Below are 19,376 nucleotides of genomic sequence, written 5' to 3' on the forward strand. Positions count from 1 at the left end.
AAATTTTGGATGACGTCTCTCGAATGTAATGCTAAAAAGTTTTTCAGTCTCTTCAACTATAAGTGGAATTATCACGCCACTACCAAGCTTTCTATCTATTTTTGTCTCCGCTAGCAGCAATTTAAGTAGCAATTACTTGTGGAACAAGGATTATACTCCGACATATTGACATGGAACAAATAGCTTCCCATTGAAAACTTTTGGCACACCACAAGCAAACAACATTAGAATGCGAACGGAGGTTCAATTCCCTGTCACAGTGGCCGCATTCTGATGGTTGCTGAATGCAAAAATGCTCTTGTACTTAGATTTTTAGGGGCACACCAAAGAACATCAGGTGGTCAAATTTACATTAAAAACTAGAATGTAGGTAGGGTATTTAAAAAGAAAATTATCAGCAGAGATCATCCATTCCTCCAGCTCTGAATTTATTTGTGCTAATGACAGCAGCGGGATCTCACAGTGGACAACAGCACCACTTGCTAAAGAACAACTGGTTCCTTGCAAAGCACACACTCTCATGCTTGCATGCTACAGTATTGCATGTCACCACCTCTGAAGTAGATGCCGAGATGTCGCCAATCTCGGCTCCTACCTCATGCAAGTCACCCGGTGCCAAAGTTGATCGATTCGGCAGTGGTTAACGCATTTGTAGAGGCGAAGTCTTACAGGTAATATTTACGAGAGAGACCAAATGAAAAAAAAAATAGTACACCAAAAACATATGATGCACTTCTTTCACTGCTACCATGTAAAATAGCTTCTTTTTCGAATGAGCTTTCATAATGTAAGCAGCGTGTCACCATTGTCTGCCTGTACACACTGTAATCGTCTTGTAATGACAGTGGAGATGGCACTGGTTCTGACATTGCTAACACCACAAACACAAGTTTGTGCCTGCTTGCAGGCGATTTTCACATTCTTTTTGGTTCATGTTAGAGTTTTGTATATACAGTAACTACATGAGCATGAACACACCATTAGCATTAGTCAACATCTGATGATTGGGTCACACTGTGTAGAAAACTTTTGTGGTCTTTTTTTGTAAGTAGGGACAGTTTCTGCTCCTGAATAGCAAATTAGTATTTCTTGCAGTGTTAGTCTGTACTTCTATTTGTAAACCTGAAGTGGTCGAAATACATGATTTCCAGGCACACAAATGTTTTCAGCTTATGCGAGATGCATGGCTGCTGTACTTGTGTGAATCTTCAAGATAGCCATTATGCCCTCTCTTTCTTATGACAGGTTCTTGTTGAAAATGGGACACAAGCTGGACATAAGGCCGTTGCTGAAGCACGTGACTTCATACTGATGGTTAGTCTTCCTATTGCCTTGCTATTAGAGTGAAACCTCATTAAACCGTAGTTGGCTGGAGCTCGGAAAAGTATGTGCTAAACGGTAGTGCTATTTAACCGAAATAGCATGAGATCAATCACTTACCTGTCAACAACGTAACTCAGAGAGAGAGTGATGAAAGGGGAAAAAAAACATGCAGTATTTATTAACTTTGCGCGATAAAAGTGTTATTTTCGTTTGATGCCGCAGCGGCCTAGCAGCAACAACAGCGGCTTCAAACTTACTGATGCTAAGAGCCAGCTTTTCAGCAAGCCCCCTCTTCTCGGCAAACACTGGCATGGCAGATTCCTTGTCGGCGTTACGAATTCTTGATGCACGCGCGCGGTAGCACTGCAGAATTCGCGGGGCGCCTTTTTCACTGCAGGGTGCTGTTCTCGTCACCACGATTGCATTCATGAGGCTGACGTAACGCGTAGCTTCTGCCACTGTCAAGCCTGTATCGCTCGTGCTGTAGCTTTCTGTGTTGTCCTTGTCACTGTCACTAGCCGACACTTCGGCAACAACAGAGGCAACGATGGCGAAAAGTCGAACCTCGTAGCCGACATCCCTTCGCACTCGCAGCAGTGCTGCCGAGCAACTTCTTTGCATTCCAAATGCCACACGCCGTAGTCAACAGCAGATCCCTGTCGCGTGCCAGCGCAGACGTCTTCGTGTCATGTTCGATAGCACGAACAATGTCTAATTTTTCTTCTATGCTGAGCATCCAGAGTCCAAGCTTCGGCATGTCCCGAGTCCTCGCATGTGCAATGCCACAATGCTCTCTGGCACGCTGCAGAAATGATGTTGATGTTGATGTGGCTTCATGCGCGAACACACAGGGCGCTTGGAGGCCGTTGTTCCGATCTCTGAAGCTTGTTGTTCCGCCGGTCTGCCCGACGGAGAAGGCACACCGCCGTGATTGCGCGACGAAAAGTTGAAACATTACGTGTTGGCCGATACATAAGCATTAAGCTGGTACGGTTTATGCAGATACAAAACACATTATGTTCAATGGCCGCTGAGTCGGGGATTTGACTTTACTACTTTTAAAACAAGACTTCTGTTTAAGCGGGTACAGTTTAACGAGGTTTTACTGTATTAGGTGTTATGTGTGAAAGGCGAGAGAAGTGAACTCACATTTTATTTTTCGTGCATTGGGCATTTTTGCATGCAGTGCATCAGTGGGTGGGGTTGGAGGCATGGTACTGGTGAGGGATGTTCCAGATAATCACATAAAAAGAGAGGCGCTCACAATGGCCATTTTTGTGACAGAAAGGTTGCACTGATCTGGATTGAGCACCGCACCTCTTGGATTCAAAACAGCTGCAGAATTGATTTAGCCACACGTGCACACGTCGCATTATGCATTCCATAAAAACCCGGCTGTATCCATTTTGAAAACTGCATTTAATCGAAGGAAGTCCAATTTTATCGATTTTGGCTTGTGTACAGTCAGTTAGGTGGCCCCGAAAGATTTGTGTTAGGGGAAGGGGGTAATTTCAGACGGCAGCAAGAAGAAGCAGGCCACCTTTTCAGTGTGTTCATGCATATGCTGCTGTGTGCGAAGGCGTGATATTTGGTTGGGATGCTCAAGGCATAGTCATCTGTCTGTGCTGAAGTAGTTTGTTTATTGGGTTCAGAATAGTTCTTGGGGCTCCTTTTAATGAGTTCTTTTAAGTGTACATGCTAACACTTGGCCTGTTGTTTTCTTCAGATCAGCAAGGATGGCGGTCAAGAACCTGCTCAAGTCCTGGCTCCTGTAAGTAACAGGCAGTTGGAAAGTTCGCTTTGGCCTTTGTACATGTTTTTCATTTTCTGAGTCTCACTAGACATCAGTGAGGAGCTGTAACAACTGTACCAGTAAGAAGACTGCGAAGAGAACTATCACAGTTCAGAACTAGCAGCTGTTTAATTTCGGGGTAATACTGTAGAATGTCATTAATAAGATCTTGTTACGTACAATTTCCTGGTGCCATTGTTCGTGCTCGAGCATAAATAATGACCCAGTAGAGTTATGCTTATATTTTACTGGTTCATATGTTCCCGGAAAACACAATCTTTCCACACCAACGTTGAGTACATTGCCAAACTGTAGTTGCATGCTACGTTTTCATGCTGCTAGATCCAGAGTAAACAAGAAAATGCGTGAGGCGCATGCGATCAAGAACAGTAGCCACCTGCTGCAGCTACACTTCTCGTGTGATAACATGGACACACATTCACTTTCTTTATCTGGCACCAGCAAATCACCTCCCAAATTGTTGTATGAACAGTCACAGCTATTGCCGGGAACCATATCGTGATAAGCATCGTAGCCTATCTATTTCACAGTGCGTGGTGCCATTGGAAGCATACTGCACACTTTTAATAGGCAATAACTCAAATGCGCCACTCTTTCCTGCTGCAGATTGCGATCATATGATATGTTTTCTGGCCGCCAGATCCCATGTAAACAAGAAAAGGCGTGAGGTGCAAGTGGTTGAGAAATGTAGCGGCCCACCACATCCATTTCTCCACAATATTCACCTACCTGTCTCCCATGAAAATGCTGGCGTGCACTCAGTTTTTTATTCGCGTACCAGCAAATCTCCTCCCTGGTCGTCGCATGCGCATTCATTGTTATCGCCGCCGAACCTATTACTGTAAGCACCTTCATCTATCTGTTTTGCAGGGTGTAGGGCGTTGTGATCTTGGAAGTGTGCTGCACGCTTTTAGTAGGAAGTGATAAACCAAATGCATCTCCGTTCCCTGCTGTATGCAGCATGTTGGGAGCATTCCATTTTGCTCCAGTGGCATCCGGTGTTGCCCACCCAGCTCGATCTCATTTCAGTTTCCCGTTGGCATCTTATAGCATCATACAATAGGAAAACAAAAAAAGGGTCATGGGCTGCTGTAGCCCTACTTGCTTGATGTGTGTCAGCGGCTTGTGCCTTGTGCCACAATGAATGCACAACACTTTACATTACGAAGAGTTGGTACAGTTGAGTGTCAAATAGTTTACAGTGGAACCCCGATTATATGACTGACTTTCTCAGGACTGCGAAGAAGCGTCGTAAAATGCAGGCGTCTTAAAATGCAAACATAATTTATGCCTATAAAAATACTACTTATTTCGCATGACGGATTTACGAGAAACTTCAATGTAACCTATTACTCTGCAGGGCTTGGAAATCCAAATTACCAAAAAATTTAATGCGATAAGAATTAATGCTACATTTCAGGTACCTATCATGCTTTATTCAAACGAACTTTTACGGCACTCCACTGTCCACTGCAACAATTCCCACCAGCCGGCACGAACTTTAAAAAAAGTCGGTAAGTTTCTTTTGGACCTTGTTTGATCCATGAACCAAGAGCTTTCGCTCGAGTTGGGCATTTTCAAAGACGAGGTCCTCTGCAGCGTCGCGTGAAGTGACAAAGTTTCGGATGCTGTCTATGTGCCGTAGCACCTTAGCGAACGTGGTAGGCACAGGCACGGCATCTGTGGCGTTGTCGTTGTCCTCGTCTGATGTCGCAGTGGTGTCGGCACTAGGCAAAGCCTCCTCGATGGCGTCAGCCAGCGACACCTTGCCGCAGATCGCAACGTTGTCGTCGGCCTCCACGTACTCGGTGAAGGTCGTGGTGAGGTTTAAACCCTCAAAATCGGCGGCGGTGAAGCCTGCATCGGCCTTGAGTGGCATCGAGGTTGTTGCGTCCCCAGCAGAGGAGGCAGTCTCTCGCTTAAAGCCACAGTGCTTGAACGAGTTAGCGATTGTGCTTCATGACACTGCGTTCCACGAACTGGCAATAAAATGCATGGCATCGCGCACAATTATCTTTTTTTTCTGACTCACTGCACTCCATAGCCGCCAGCCAATGCTGCACTAACCGCTTCGGGTACCCTTGCTCGACACACTTAATGATGCCAGCATCGAGCGGCTGCAGCTGGCTTGGGCAGTTAGATGAAAAAAAAAATAACAATCTTTATGTTCCTCAGGCTGGACGTGTCGGGTGGTTGGCATAGTGCATTGTTCACAAAAAGCAGTATTTTCCTTGCCTTAGCCCCCATTTTGTTATCCAGCTGCTGCAAAAAATTGCTGAAGAGCGAAGATGTCACCCACGCCTTTTTGTTGAAGTTGTAGCTGCATGACAGCGTCTTCAAATTCTTAAAGCACCGTGGCTTTGCAAGCTTTCCAACAATGAGCACGGGCAGCCTCTCGGAACCGTCCTTGTTAGCACAGAATAGTGCTGTCACACGCGCTTTACTACGCTTGCCACCATGACAGATTTCACCTTTAAACGCAAGGGTTTGCTCGGGCTGCATATGGTAAAAATTCCGCTCTCATCAGCGTGGAAAACGTCGCAGGGCTTGTATGCAGCAATCATCTCCGGCAGCGACTCCATCCATTCGTTCACCATCGAAATGTCCATAGAAGTGCTTTCTCCGGAGGAGCCGCTGTAGACAATCCTGTTTCGATTTTTAAAGCGGCCACCCGTTCGATGCCTGAAAGTCATCGATGCCCAGACGCAATGCCACAAGGTCTGCCTTTTCTTTTCGAATCGCGCCGTCAATGTTGATCGCAGAGCTCCGTGCTTGATGCAGCCACTTGACGAGAACTTTTTCTAACTTCTCATGCTGTCCTTTTGGTGCTTTCCGCTTGAGCCTGAACATGTTGGCATTCTTCAATATCACTGCTTTGTTTGCCAGGATCGTCTTAAGCGAAGATTCGGGTATCTCAAGGTCCCAGGCAATGCTGGCTTTCGTGGCTCCGTGCCGCTTTTCGGCTTTCTCGATAATATGCAGCTCATCGCCGAGCGACAGAACTGTCCACTTTTGGGAACATCATGCGTCGTGTTGCTCCACACAACTCGGAACCTCCGCTGAACGCTGGTTGCTAGGATTACGACGAAGAACACGTGCGATAAACCTCGGCCTCCCCACGCTACTTTGTCGGCGATAGTCTGCTTGGAAACTGGAAGGAGAGAAACGCTTCCCCAACGCCACAAGAGGCGACACCGCCGAGAAGAGTGGGAGGAAGGGGTTGTGGAGAAGAAAAGGCGCTATTTCAGCACAGTGGGCATCTGGGCGGCTGCTGGTGGGGAGGAGAGAAACGCTTTCCCAACACGACGAGAGGCAACGCCATCCAGAAGAGAGGGAGAAAGTGATTGCGGAGAAGAAAAGGCGCTATTTCAGCACAGTGAGCTGGTGTGGGAGAGAGAAACGAACGATGAGACGAGGCAGGGAAGAAAGCTGTGCCGGAGCGAACCGGTCGAGCGGTGTCAAGCACTCTGCATGTGGAGAGATGGAACGAGGAAAGAGATCCGCGGCATTTTTCTTTCGTCCGTCGTTTCATCTCGCGCTTTGCGATGGTGGTCGTATAACGTGGGTCAGGCGTAAAATTGCATCGGATAACCAGGGTTATTAATGCATTGCTTTCATGGGGACTTCGCCGGGACTCCGCTTATCCATGGTAAAACCCAGGTCATCGCAAAACCAGGGGGCGTATAACCGGTGTTCCACTGTAGTTACTTTCGATTGCACATTTTCCCGGTTAGTATGTTTTTTTTTCTCGTGTTTTTTTTCCCGAGAACGTATGATCGAGGTTTGACTGTATTCAGCGAAATTTTTGCACCGGTATCACCATAGATGTCTTCATTGGAACTTCACGAGGAAAAGCCTGCGTTGACATAGAGTAGTCATGTAAAGTGGGACAGGGAGAGATAGCAGTTTCTTTTTTTTATTGGAGCCACGCTTAGTTCATGTCATCAGTGGTCATGAAGGAACTGGTTTGGCCTGTTGAGCTGGAAGTCGACACTGCTCTGTATTTAGTACTTATGCTAGTATGCACCACAAGGTGCATTCTTCCATCCATCTACTATCTAGCTGTCTTCTGTACGTGTGTCTTTGTACTTGTCCATCTTTATATCTATATATGCCTGTCTCTCTGCCTACCTCTAGTATCTAACTGTGTGTTTGTATATCTATCTCTGTATGTCTTCTGTGTAATGCTTACTCTGTTTCTTTTGTCCATGGGATGTTCAGTGTCCTCATGACCTTGACTGCCCAAGGGAGACGCAGGCACTTGGCATTCCCTGCACTTTTGAAGCACGCTACGAGGAACCTTTCCTTACACAGGTTTGTCACATATTGATCATTTCCAGCAGTTGCTACCTTCGAGACCATCACTCAGTGAAATGTAAGATCCTTTAATCTTATACACATGATATCCAGAGGCATTGCTCATCCCTGAGGCATTGCCTCCGCCCTTGTATTGGTGTTTACTTCATGAGAGGATACCACATAGGCTGAAGACCTTGTGAAAGCTTAGCCTTGTGGAAACAGCACCAGACTGGACTTGCAAATGTGGCCTTCTTTATATTTTGGAGACTGCAACTTTGAACTTCAGCCCTCCAGATGACAACAGCGCAACCAGAGTTCAGTTTTGGACTGTAACGTTAAAGTTTTGAAGAACAAAGTTGCGCATTCAGAAAAGACAACCACAGGAAAAGGCGACGGAGACGGAAAGAGCGCTCTTTCCGTCTCCGTGGAGACGGGCAGGAGCTGGGCAGGTCATGTGATGCATAGTGTCGATAACTGGTGGATCATTGAAGTTACAGAATAGGTGCCAAGGGAAAGGAAGTGCAGTTGAGAATGGCACAAAGTTAGGTGGAGTGATGAAACTAGGAAATTTGCATGCGCAAGTTGTAGTCAACTAGCACAAGACAAGTATAATTTGGGATTGCTGGGAGAAGCCTTCGTCCTGCAGTGGACATAAAGAATAGGCTGCTGATGATGATGATCATGCAGTGCTACATAGAAATACAGGTCCCTACAGTCATCCAAGGGCAAGGACAAATAAAGAAGAGGGCTTACCATTGTGTGCTGCTAATCCATTTGTGACCCTTCTATTCAGCATGTGTTGCACAAAGGAGGGTTAGGGACAGACCATGGGAAAGACCTCTTTTTCCGGAAGCTTGTAGCCTGTTCACAATTTTTTGCTGGCTGAAACAACCTGTATCCTTTCATGCAATGCTTAAAGCTTGTGATATGTGGCATCGACACCCCTTCTTTGTTTGTAAAAAAGTTCTTGCTTGTGGTTTAGCTCAGTGATCTGGTTCTTTGTCTGTTCTTGTCTTCACACCTTTAGAAAAAGCACCCAGCTGCTTCCAGGTATTCTTACGTGGTGCTGCAGAGACCCGGAGAAATTGCCAGTGAGTCCTCTTTTTATTTTATATATTTTGCAAATTGTGCCAAGTTCGTTTATATACAGTCAAATCTCAATGATATGATCATTGTTATGATCGGGGTGCTCCTACTTTTTAAAACTGTCCCTGCCAACATGCATGAGTTACGACGAATTCTTTTTTGGGAACGCAAATGCTTCGCGAAACCATAGGGAAGACACAAATTACGTAGCTGCCACGAGACCTGTGCACATGAGAAGCGTTCGCTGCGGTGTGCGGAGCGTGATGGCCATGTACATGAAGGAATGAGCGTGAAGTTTGAACCTTTCCATAAGTGTCAACTGTACAACACTGAGAGAATGAAGGTCCAGAAAGCTGTCAAGGATTCATTCGACTGAAAGTGATACAGCAAGACCTTGTTATACAAACACCACATTAACAAACTTTTCAGATTAACAAACTTTTCTGAAATCCCCTGCTGAATTCTTATAGTTTCAATGTAAAAATATTTCAGTACTACAAACTTCAGATTACCGAACTATTCAGGTTAATAAATGTTATTCAGTTTCCCTGTAATGTTAACAACACCACAGTGCTATGAATTAATATTCCGAAATCTGGGGATTCTTAGATTTCCGTGTATCCTTCACGGCAGCCGAAACAGTAGGCTAGCAAATGACAAGGCGCAGAGAGCGGGCGTCGTGGAGCATGGGTTCGGAAACCTGACCGGCGCCCAATAATAAAAAGCACGCGGGCAAGCATAGGCGATGACACATAAGGTGTTGCGAGTGCATGCTCCGCCCAGAAAAGTGTCGCCTAGCAGCGTAGGCGCGTCTACTTCTTTCACCCTTATTTCAACGCACACCTCTTTCTTTAGCACTTCTTTCTGCCGCTGTACTAGCTACGGCCACGGTAAAATGTAACCTCTGTACTTGCGGGGATGCCACACAGTCACACTTCGCACTTTGATGTAGTTCAGGTGTCTGCCTCAAGCAGGGCAGTTGGAGTGGCCACGGTAAAAATGTGAAGAACAAACAAAAAGCATGAAACATTGCACTTTGTAGCCATGGAGCTACCTTTCTGTCGGTAGTTTTCTCGGTGTCAGCGTCAGTGTCTGTTTTGCACGTTACTTTTATTATACGGAGCTTTGGTGGTGCTGGGTTCAGAATCTATGGAAAGTAGCAGCAGTGGGTGTCGAGAGCCAACAGCAACGTTTTCGTAGATAGCTCATATGGTGACAACTTATGAACTGATGCGTTGATGGGCACAATGGTTAATTTTGGGGCTTTCACTATAACAGTCTTTCAGAATAACAAACAATTTACTGTGGTTCACAGAAGTTCATTATACCGAGATTTTACTGTAACTGTAAATAAACAAGACTATTTGGTGCTGTGATTGTGGCCCTCTTACGGATTGTGCAAATTTCTGGTGACCCCAAATGTTCTTCAATATACCGAGAAATTTGTTTTGTCGAGATGTTACTGTACTAATGTATGTTTCTGGTGGCCTTTGTTTGTGTTGATCAAACCATACTTGACAGCATCAAGTTCTGAGAATTCCTCTGCAGCGACAGTTAGCTTTACTTAGGTAAATTACTTGAACTGTGAAATAACAGAAAAAGATATAGACGTCACACAGCAATCACAATTCTTTTGAAAAAGCAAATGTTTTTGAATATTGTGTGCACCCTTGCACATTGCTTATCTTTAGGATCTGTAGAAAGTCAGCAGGAACAGAATTGTGTGTATTCATTTATTATCATAGTATGGCGCGTGCCCTTTTGTATGACACTATTTGTAGATGGAGGAAAAAGAATATGTACGAATTCGGGGCTTCATGTAAACTTTGCCTCCATATGCAACTTTGTGGCACCTTGCAGTGCTCTGCTGTGAAGCTGCACTTTCAGACAAAGGTTGCGTATTTCTTTTTAATGCCCAGAAGCGCATGGTATAGTGTTTACAATGCGGAAATTATGTGCCAACGCTGCTCTCAATACAAGAACAGAATTCCCCTTGGCACCTTCTTGCAGAGGCGAGAGAGTGGGCTCGCGTGATCCGGCCAGTGCTGCGTCGTAGCCGGCATGCAGTCTGTCGGGTTTGCTGCAAGGATGCACAGTTGAGGGAGTTTGTGTTCACTCGGAAAAAGCACGGCAGGTAGGTTTGATATGCTCTTCTGTCTGTATTTAAGGGGCAGATAACGGGTTAATTTTGTCGTGAGTCGTTGGCTGTTGATGAGGGTGGTGAAAATATTGTAACTTGATTTGGTTGTTGATGCTTCTCATATTTTTCTTTTATTGCATAGTAATTATATGGTGGCTCAAGGCACATTCACGTCTTTTGCTGTCGGCGTACTGTCCCGCGATTGACCGCACAGGTGTGGCGACAAAAGCGATGAAGCAAAGTCAATGCACCATACACACGCATACTGCTCAATTAGATTAGTGATGAAGTGAGGCCAGCGTTCTGTTTTCCACTGCTGGCATGGGACGCTGGCTCCATGCACACTATGAACACTGTAGCAGTGTGCTGAGCTGCTGTGTGCATGCACTGGTCTGCGCAGAACGGAGTAAATATGAAGCTAAGATTATTTAAAGCTTTACCTGGTGCTGACTAACGGTGATGGTTTTTAGTGCGTCATTGAGGTGCGATGCCTGCAATGCCACTGATGGTGTTCCTAATTGCCCCATCATTGCAAGCTAGTAGCTGCCAGGATGCTGTTACTTCTGCCAAACACTAGTTGCCTTGCATGCTGCGTTCTACCAACATGTCAGTAGACTCCCTTTAAGACAAACTCGAATAGACTATGAAAATTTGTTCATCTTATCAGAAGAATAACTGCCAACAAGACCACGTGCATCCAAATATATGAGGACACCACGGCCACCCGAAGTGAATGGACGTGCCGTCAGCGTGCTCCAGACCCCGAAATCTACCCGAAGAGAGCCTACGTGTCGTCGGCATGTACTCCGGAATAGTCCGGCGTGAGCTTTGCCCATCGCCTCCTGCCCGGGCCTCCCGAGCCGCCGTGCGCTGTCTGTGCCAGTCACCAAGAAATACGAACGAATCCCCTCCGTTTGCACCGCTGCTGACCGCTAAAACTATATCCGAACCTTTTTTGGACCGCATCGATGTAGGAAAGTCTACTCCTGGCCAGCCGCCGCATTGGGTCTTGCCTCACTAGAGGCTAGGCCTATCACTGGTAGCGCACCCTCCCCCAACAGCCACGGAGGTGCCATCGCAGGGTGAAGACCTCGACCCGACAACGTTCAGACCCAGTGAGTGGACCACGATACTCCGCACGTACAAGGGACGCAAACCAAGCCCGGAAACACTGGTTGTGCCTCCTCATGCAGCCCCTCTTCGAGCTAAGTCTACCGCGACTGCCATCGGTGCTCCGGCCAACGCTGCCCCCGCGGCCTTCAAGCCGACATACCGCGCTCAACAACAACAGCTGTGTGTGACGCACGCAATCGCACTGCGAAGTAAGTAACTTGCTTCACTCCCTCCCAGCACTATAAGGGTAGTTTTCTGACCAAGAGGAGGCCTTGCCTTGAACGGAGCCACGGCGCAGCCACTCATGCAAGCTCTGAAAGTCACCGCCGCTGCCCGGGACCTAGGGGAGTTTCACCTCTGGATCCACCTCACGAGTCAATGGCCCTTCACCTCGTCCAACTCCAGGAAGTGGTCCTTCAAGAGACCAGTTACCCCGTCGCTGCCTACATAGCGCCACCGCCCACTGCTGCGCATGGAGTCATCTCGCAAGCCTACTGGGCGGAAGCACCGGAAGAGATGCTACAGGACCTTCAGACTCGCAACCCGGAAGCTCATATCATCGCAGCCCGCAGAATGGGGACCCTTTCCATATTGATCACATTTGCGCATGGCCCAGTCCCTCACACCATACGCTACATGAGTGTAGTGTATGTGTATAGATGCATGACGTACAAGGGAAGTCCAAATGCATGCACAAACTGTCGTCGAGTGGGCCACAGATACGACGTGTGCCCCCACCCCAAGAGTGGTCTCTGCCCGCGTTGCGGGGACAAGCATGAGCCACAAGATCTTCCCTCCTGCATCCCGATCTGCATTCTCTGTGGGGGGCAGCGCCTCACGAGCACCGGCTCGTGTAAGGCAAGAAATGCCACCACCAAACTATGCATCCCACCGCCCCAGAAGACAAAGTGCACCCCTAACAAGAAGGAGTTTCCCCCGCTTAGCACGACCCTCCCGTCTACCTCTACATGGGCTTCCAAGGCGGCCGAGATGAACATCTTGACCTCCCAGGACTCAGACATGAAGGCTCTGCGGGATGAGGTAAGGCGGCTTAAGGCAGCCCTCTCTACCTCCACCCCTGCTCTGCCCCCATACCACCATCCTCATCCTTTTCATCCACCCCGCCTGACCAACCTCCTCAGAAAAACAGGAGGCCTGATGAGAGCCCAGCCCAACCTGTAGACCTAGGTGCCAAATTTCAGGACCTCGCCCAAAACCTAGAAACCAACTTCACAGAACGCATTACTGCGCAGGTCACTGCACAGTGCCAGACTATGATTGAAGCTACCATTACCGGTATAATGGATAGGGTCATATCTAGCATCATGGCCATGGTTGAGGAGCATTTAGCTAACTTTATTCCTGGACTGTCAATGGCCTCTCCCCATGCAGTCCCACCTTCTACACTCGTCATTCGTCCCGCCACCCTTCAACATGGCTCCTCCGAGGCACCATAATTCCTTACAAATTATTCAATGGAATTGCAGGAGCTTTCTGCGAAAGCGCGACCCTCTGCAGCAGATTATCGTCAATTGTTTGTTCCCACCAGACATTATCGCTATCCAGGATGACAGTGTTTGCAGGCAACTGCCAGGATTTGCTGTTATCCCCTCTGACTCCACTGATCTTTCTCCGGTGGTTACATACGTCTGTAACACCTTGCATTACGCGGAGCCCGACATTACCTCCCCTATTGCTCACACCTTCATCGAAATGTTACCCCCCACCCCTGCACAACCTCTCCTGTTCATTCTCAATTGCTATATTCTCCCACAACAACCTATTCACCTACTCCCTCCACTCCTCAAATCCGTAACCCAAATGGCTGGATCAAACCCCCTACTGGTTGCCGGCGACTTTAACTGCGCTCACATGGACTGGGGCTATGACTGGGACAGAGGCACAGTTTTATACACTGAAATGCTATTGCATCACCTGACCATCTTTAATGATTTTAGCCTACATACATGGGTTTTTAACAGTGTAACTGCCGAAACTAGCCCAGACCTCACGCTTGGTAGAAACTTGGCTCACCTGCAGTGGGAAAGAACGCAAGCCACGCTAGGCAGCAACCACCACCTAATTCGCATAGCAGTAAACTATCGGCGACCTCAGCGCAAATTTACCACTAGGCAAACTAATTGGGACCAGCTCCGTAAATTTAGGCAAGCGCAGCCAGCACAGGCTCCCTTCGACCTAGACACCTGGACTACTCAGTGTCAGAAAGACATTCGCCAAGATACCCAAACGCTCACTACTACGCCAGACACCCCCGTTATCAACAGTACGCTCGCCCACCTTCTTAAAGCTCAAGCCAACATAACCCGAATGGGGAGAACTTAAAAGCACAACAGGAAACTAAAACTCATACTCACCCAGCTTCAATCCCAAATAGAACACCATAGTGCCACTCTTTGCCAAGCTAACTGGGCCCAGGATGGTGACGGCCTCCGAGGCAAGCTCTCCACAACCCGCGCTTGGCACCTGTTATGCCGCATGCTCGATCCCACACAATCTAAAACTCAAACACGACTTAGCATTCGCTGCCTCACTCATAACCATCGGCACGACGCCGACACCTTCTTCGTGCAGGTGAAATGCACCTATACCACCTCAGGTCCTCCTTGCAAACATCCCGAGCACACGGGATCACCCCAACCACAGCTTGATGCTCCTATTACAGAATCTGAATTTTGCGCAGCCCTATTGAAATTGCACAATACCACACTTGAGGAAGATCAAATTAGGAATGCTGCCATCCTAAATCTTGATGATGTCTCCATATCTCAGCTATTACTTTAACGAGTGCTGGGAGGCAGGTACCCTCCCTGCCTCCTGTAAGCATGGAAAAATCATATTTATCCCAAAACCCTACAAGCCCATCACCTTCGAGAACATCCACCCCATTTCTATTACATCCTGTCTCAGCAAGGCCTTTGAGCACATAATCCTTGCCCAACTGACAACTTACATGGAAGAAAATCACCTTTTCCCCCACGGCATGGTGGGCTTTCGTGCGCATCTATCTGCCAGGATGCCCTACCTAAAGTACACTCGATGTGCTTAATGATACCATCCTCCATCTTACTAAAGCTATCCTGGCGGTTGACCTTATTAAGGCATTTCACAGAATTTGACATGCTGCCATCTTACGGGAACTGCAAGCACTACAGGTAGGCCCTAAAACCTACAACTACGTTTGCGCCTTCCTCTCTGGACGCACTGCCTCCTTGCACATTGATCAGCTCAGCGAACCCCCTTATAGACTCGGCGAGTTTGGAACCCCTCAAGGCGCGGTCCTCTCCCCCCTTCTATTTAACGTTGCTCTCATCCCCTTAGCCCAGAAGCTCAATCTCATCCCACACCTCAAACATACTCTGTATGCTGATGATATTACCACACGAACCACTCATGGCTCTGACGGGGAAATAGAGGAAACTACAATTAGCAGCCGACACCATCTCCGCTCGCGTATCATCTATCGGACTTGAGTGTTCCCCCTCTAAGTCTGCGCTCCTGCTAATTAGACCAAAATCTGCCGCTAACTCACCCATCCAAATTACTTTACAAGGATCCCCTATCCCCATCACTCCCGCCCTGTGCATCCTTGGCCTCTACCTGCAGGATTCTGGACGCAATGACCATACCCTTAAAACACTCAAGGCCTCTACGCAATCAGTGTTGCAGCTTCTGCGTCGCATATCTTCCCTGCACAGGGGTTTAAAAGAAGCAGACAACATGAAAGTTATACATGCTTTTATGCTTAGCTGCATTCTGTACGCCACTGCATATCTCAAGCTGAACCACACGGAAACCGAGCGCATGAACGCCATGATCTGCCTTGCAACTAAGGCAGCCCTAAACCTACCCCGCAGTACTAGCACAGCCAAACTCCTTGCACTAGGCATGCATAACACGCTTCCTGAACTAGTTGAGGCGCACCTTCAGACGCAGTATTTAAGACTTGCCGCGAGCGCCACTGGCCGCCATATCCTCGCCTTCCTTTGCATTCAGTCAACCCTTATACCCATTCTTCGACACATTCACACACCTCTTGTAGTGAAACCCCTTCCTCGAAACGTCCATCCCCAGTTTCACATCTCTCGCCGCTTAGCTTGAGCAAATGCCCTCCACAAGCAGTGCGGACAAGTCGAGAAAGCCATTTGGGTAGACGCCGCATGTACAACACATGAAGCTGTTGCAGTTGCTTACAACCCAACCCTGCTCTGACCCCTTACTGGCTCTCCTCGGGCTCTGCACCTGAGGAAGCAGAGGAAACCGCCATCGCCTTACCCCTTTCCCTTCGCATGCTGAATACATCTTTAGCGATTCAAAGACTGCTTTGTCCAACTTTTCCAGAGGCAGGATTCACACTCCTGCCTGGAACTTGTTAAACACCCCCACCCAGAATTTACCACGCAGGGTAGAGCTCCGGTAGGTGCCAGCTCACTCTAGGAACCCTGGAAACGAGGTGCCGATAAATTGGCCCGAGATTTAATTTGCCGAGCTCAGGACATCCTCGATACAGGTTTCTTGAGGAAGCGGGTGCACAGCTTTGCGGAGCTCACACAAGTGCCCCGTTTGGACCGTTGGACTTACCCTCCTCTCCACCCCTCCCTGACCCACTCCCAGCAGATCCTCTGGAGACGCCTCCAAACCCACTCTCTCCGATCCCCTCAGCTGCTATCCCACTACTGTGGCGTCTCCCCTACATGCTCCCTATGCTGCGACCCTCATGCCACACTCTTCCACATCCCTTTTGGCTGCCCTGCTGATCCTCCCCTACAGGGACAGCCTGCCATCTCAAGTTGGGAGGACTGGGAGCTCCTGATCTTGTCTATGGACCCGACATCGCAGCTTACTGTGGTGGCTCGGGCTGCTGATGTCATGAACAAAAGTGACATGAACGTCTCGACGTAGTGTGGGACCGTGCGGTGGTCCAGGGACCCAGAGGAGTCCAAACTCACTTTGCTACGAATAGTTTTTCTGTCTGTCTGTCTGTCTGTCTGTCTGTCTGTCTGTCCAAATATCTTCCTTAAATACGGTAAATGAAGTAGACTTAAGGGGAGGGGAGGAATGACACAAAAAGCATTTATTTAGCTGAACTTAACCATTTCCCTACCGAGCTTTCTGTCCAAAAATAATATAAAGATACCAATTCTTTATTTGCCTACATAACTCTGTACATTTTGAAACAACCAAAAGACATCCTTAGAAGCACTTTATTTGTAAGATACATGCAAAATATTTTTTTTGAAAGTATGCAGGGAGGATTGGCTTCACTGCACTACACAGCAGAGTCTCCGAATTTATGTAGGCCTTGTTGCAAAAAATGTCTCCTTCGAAATTAAAAAAAACGCTACTGTGACAAGCGGGGCTCATGCTTATGGCAACGTATGTCAGATCTGTAAATTGTTGACTTGGTGCGGTACATTTCAAAGCACGGAATAGTGCGGAGTGCTACTCCACAATACTCTCACCAGGTACATGTAGTGGTTGGTTTCACAGAGAATTAAATCTGTTAGTTCATTCGTTAGAAACAATTCAGAGTACGGTGCATGGTTTCCGTCCTCTGTCACACGTACCTTTATGCCATGCGCGGCCATGAAGACAAACCTTGTCCACTGCCAACATGTTAAAACGCTGGCATTCTCCGAATCCGATGACTCGGAGAAGATATGCTGCTCAGTATCGTCGCTGCCACTGTTAGAGGAAAATCAAACTTCTCCACTTTTTGAGTTCGACAAATCTTCCGCAACGAAACATTCTTTTTTTGTTCCTGAGCGGAGCCGTTGCTGGTATGCACACACACAGAGGACACCATTTTTAAATCCCAATTGCCAGCATCAATGCTTTGAATGTGTTTTTAATTTTTTTACTATGCCATCTGTAGAAGCCAAAAAGAACTAAACAAAATTCATCAGGGTAGCTTGACTCCGGCAATGAACAAGTGCTTGTTCCAGCGTGGACGAGCCCATTTCGTCTTCTGTGGGGGCAGTATAAACAGCATGTATGAGCTCAGCTCTTCTACGGAAGTGAAAGCTTTAATAGAAAACTGTTTTTAAATGGTACTCATGCTTGGTTTCATCCAGTCCGTGATGGATGTTTGGCACTTCGTTGCAAGTCAGTGAGCGGCCACAAACAATGTCATCTTACCCATTGACCTTAAATGTCCTTCTGTGCCTTCGTGCTGCTGGAAAAAGTTCACTAGGGAGTTTAAGCAGGCATCTGCCGCCTCATAGGTCATCGGTGCAGGCTCCGAGCTAGTGAAAGTAAAAAGGAGCATGCTGAGTGTGTGGCAAAGCAATGAACTTTGAGGACAGTCTAAGTGACGTTCAGCGAACTGGGAAACAAGGAAATAGCCAAAGAATTACAGAGGACGAAGGCAAGTGGAAATGCACTGTCTTGACCTCCTCTGGCAGTTGCTACAAGTTTCGTTTGTGATACAGACGTACTGGGTTTGTGTTGTGATAACATTGTCCTCACGTGCCATACGCTGTGCGTGCGAGTGGAAGCGTGCGACAGTGACCTTATGATGGTGGCCCAATGTTGCTTGCACAAAGGAAGAAACTGGGGCGGTGGGAAAAGAGCATGCGTCTTCCATCGCGCGATGGAGGGAGGTGGGTGTTGTACTTTGGTTGTGCGGGCTTTTACTTGAACTTGATATGCTTTCGAGGCACAGTCTAGGTTGGGCGATAGCTGGTAGCTTTGAGTTTGCTACCCAGTGTACGCAACGCTATGAGCCATCGCCCGAAGGTCACTTCGGTCGCTGCTACTGCCGCTTTTCCTCACACCAGCATTCTGACAGTGAGTGTTCGTGGACATCGAGTGTGATCTGTTCATGTTTGCCTGTGCGCGCTCACAACATGTTTGTTAATCAAGTTAGGAGGCGAATGTTTACAAAGGGACGTTCTACTCTGGCGGCTGCTACATATGGTGCGACTGCGCCAGCCCTGTTTTGAATATGACCTACGATGTGGACAGGCAACGAGCATCGGCAACGAGGGCCGATAACTTCATATGCTCTATGGCGTCAATATATGCGCTTGCATTCTCAAAGTGAAACGACGCTGTCTCCTTTTATTTCCACCTCTTGTTTTCACCTCTGTCCATGGTCGATGTGGGCTGCAGACGTCCAGTGGGATGCCTGGACGCGCACGCTCCCGGGCGTGGCACATTGAGGCACCCTAGCCTCCAGGATCAGTAGCGGTGACGGTCACTCTGAATGTTTGTCTTAGCCGAAAGGCTTGTCTGAGATGGTTCGTCTTAAGCGAATTTCTTTCGCATTGAGTGTATGGAGAACTAAACAAACTTTCCCATGTTTGTTATATGCGAGAATTCGTCTAACCGAAGTTGTCTTGAACGAGAGTTCACTAATTGGAACACCGTCCAGGGAGTTCAAGCACGACGTTAAACCTTGCTATCGCTGTCAATGTTTCACCCTTCAGCCATTGCTGACAGTATTTTTCCTCTTGTATGTTTTCCTCAGCCATTTTTGTGGTTGGTCAGTGGCCAGACTTAATATGGGGAATGTTCTCTCGCTTCCTAGCTTTCTCTTTCTGTTGTTCTCTCACTTGTTCATCCGCTCGTTTTTGTTTGGGC

The 19,376-nt window shown here is 47.6% G+C and overlaps 1 protein-coding gene across 3 annotated transcripts in view; it reads left to right on the forward strand.

Annotated features, from left to right (window-relative positions):
• Nucleotides 1-19,376, forward strand: part of LOC142575556 (ribosome assembly protein METTL17, mitochondrial-like) — a 51,455-nt gene that overhangs the window by 30,738 nt on the left and 1,341 nt on the right. For 2 of the 3 annotated variants that reach the window (XM_075684996.1, XM_075684997.1), the window contains 5 exons: nt 1,246-1,314; nt 3,050-3,094; nt 7,358-7,450; nt 8,463-8,526; nt 10,532-10,655. In XM_075684996.1, the coding sequence (XP_075541111.1) occupies nt 1,246-1,314; nt 3,050-3,094; nt 7,358-7,450; nt 8,463-8,526; nt 10,532-10,655 (395 nt within the window). Of the gene's footprint in view, nt 1-1,245; nt 1,315-3,049; nt 3,095-7,357; nt 7,451-8,462; nt 8,527-10,506; nt 10,656-19,376 lie in introns of all 3 variants that reach the window. The other variant, XR_012826670.1, reaches the window with a different exon arrangement.

Source organism: Dermacentor variabilis, chromosome 3 (genome assembly GCF_050947875.1).
Source record: "Dermacentor variabilis isolate Ectoservices chromosome 3, ASM5094787v1, whole genome shotgun sequence".
Classification (NCBI taxonomy): domain Eukaryota; kingdom Metazoa; phylum Arthropoda; class Arachnida; order Ixodida; family Ixodidae; genus Dermacentor; species Dermacentor variabilis.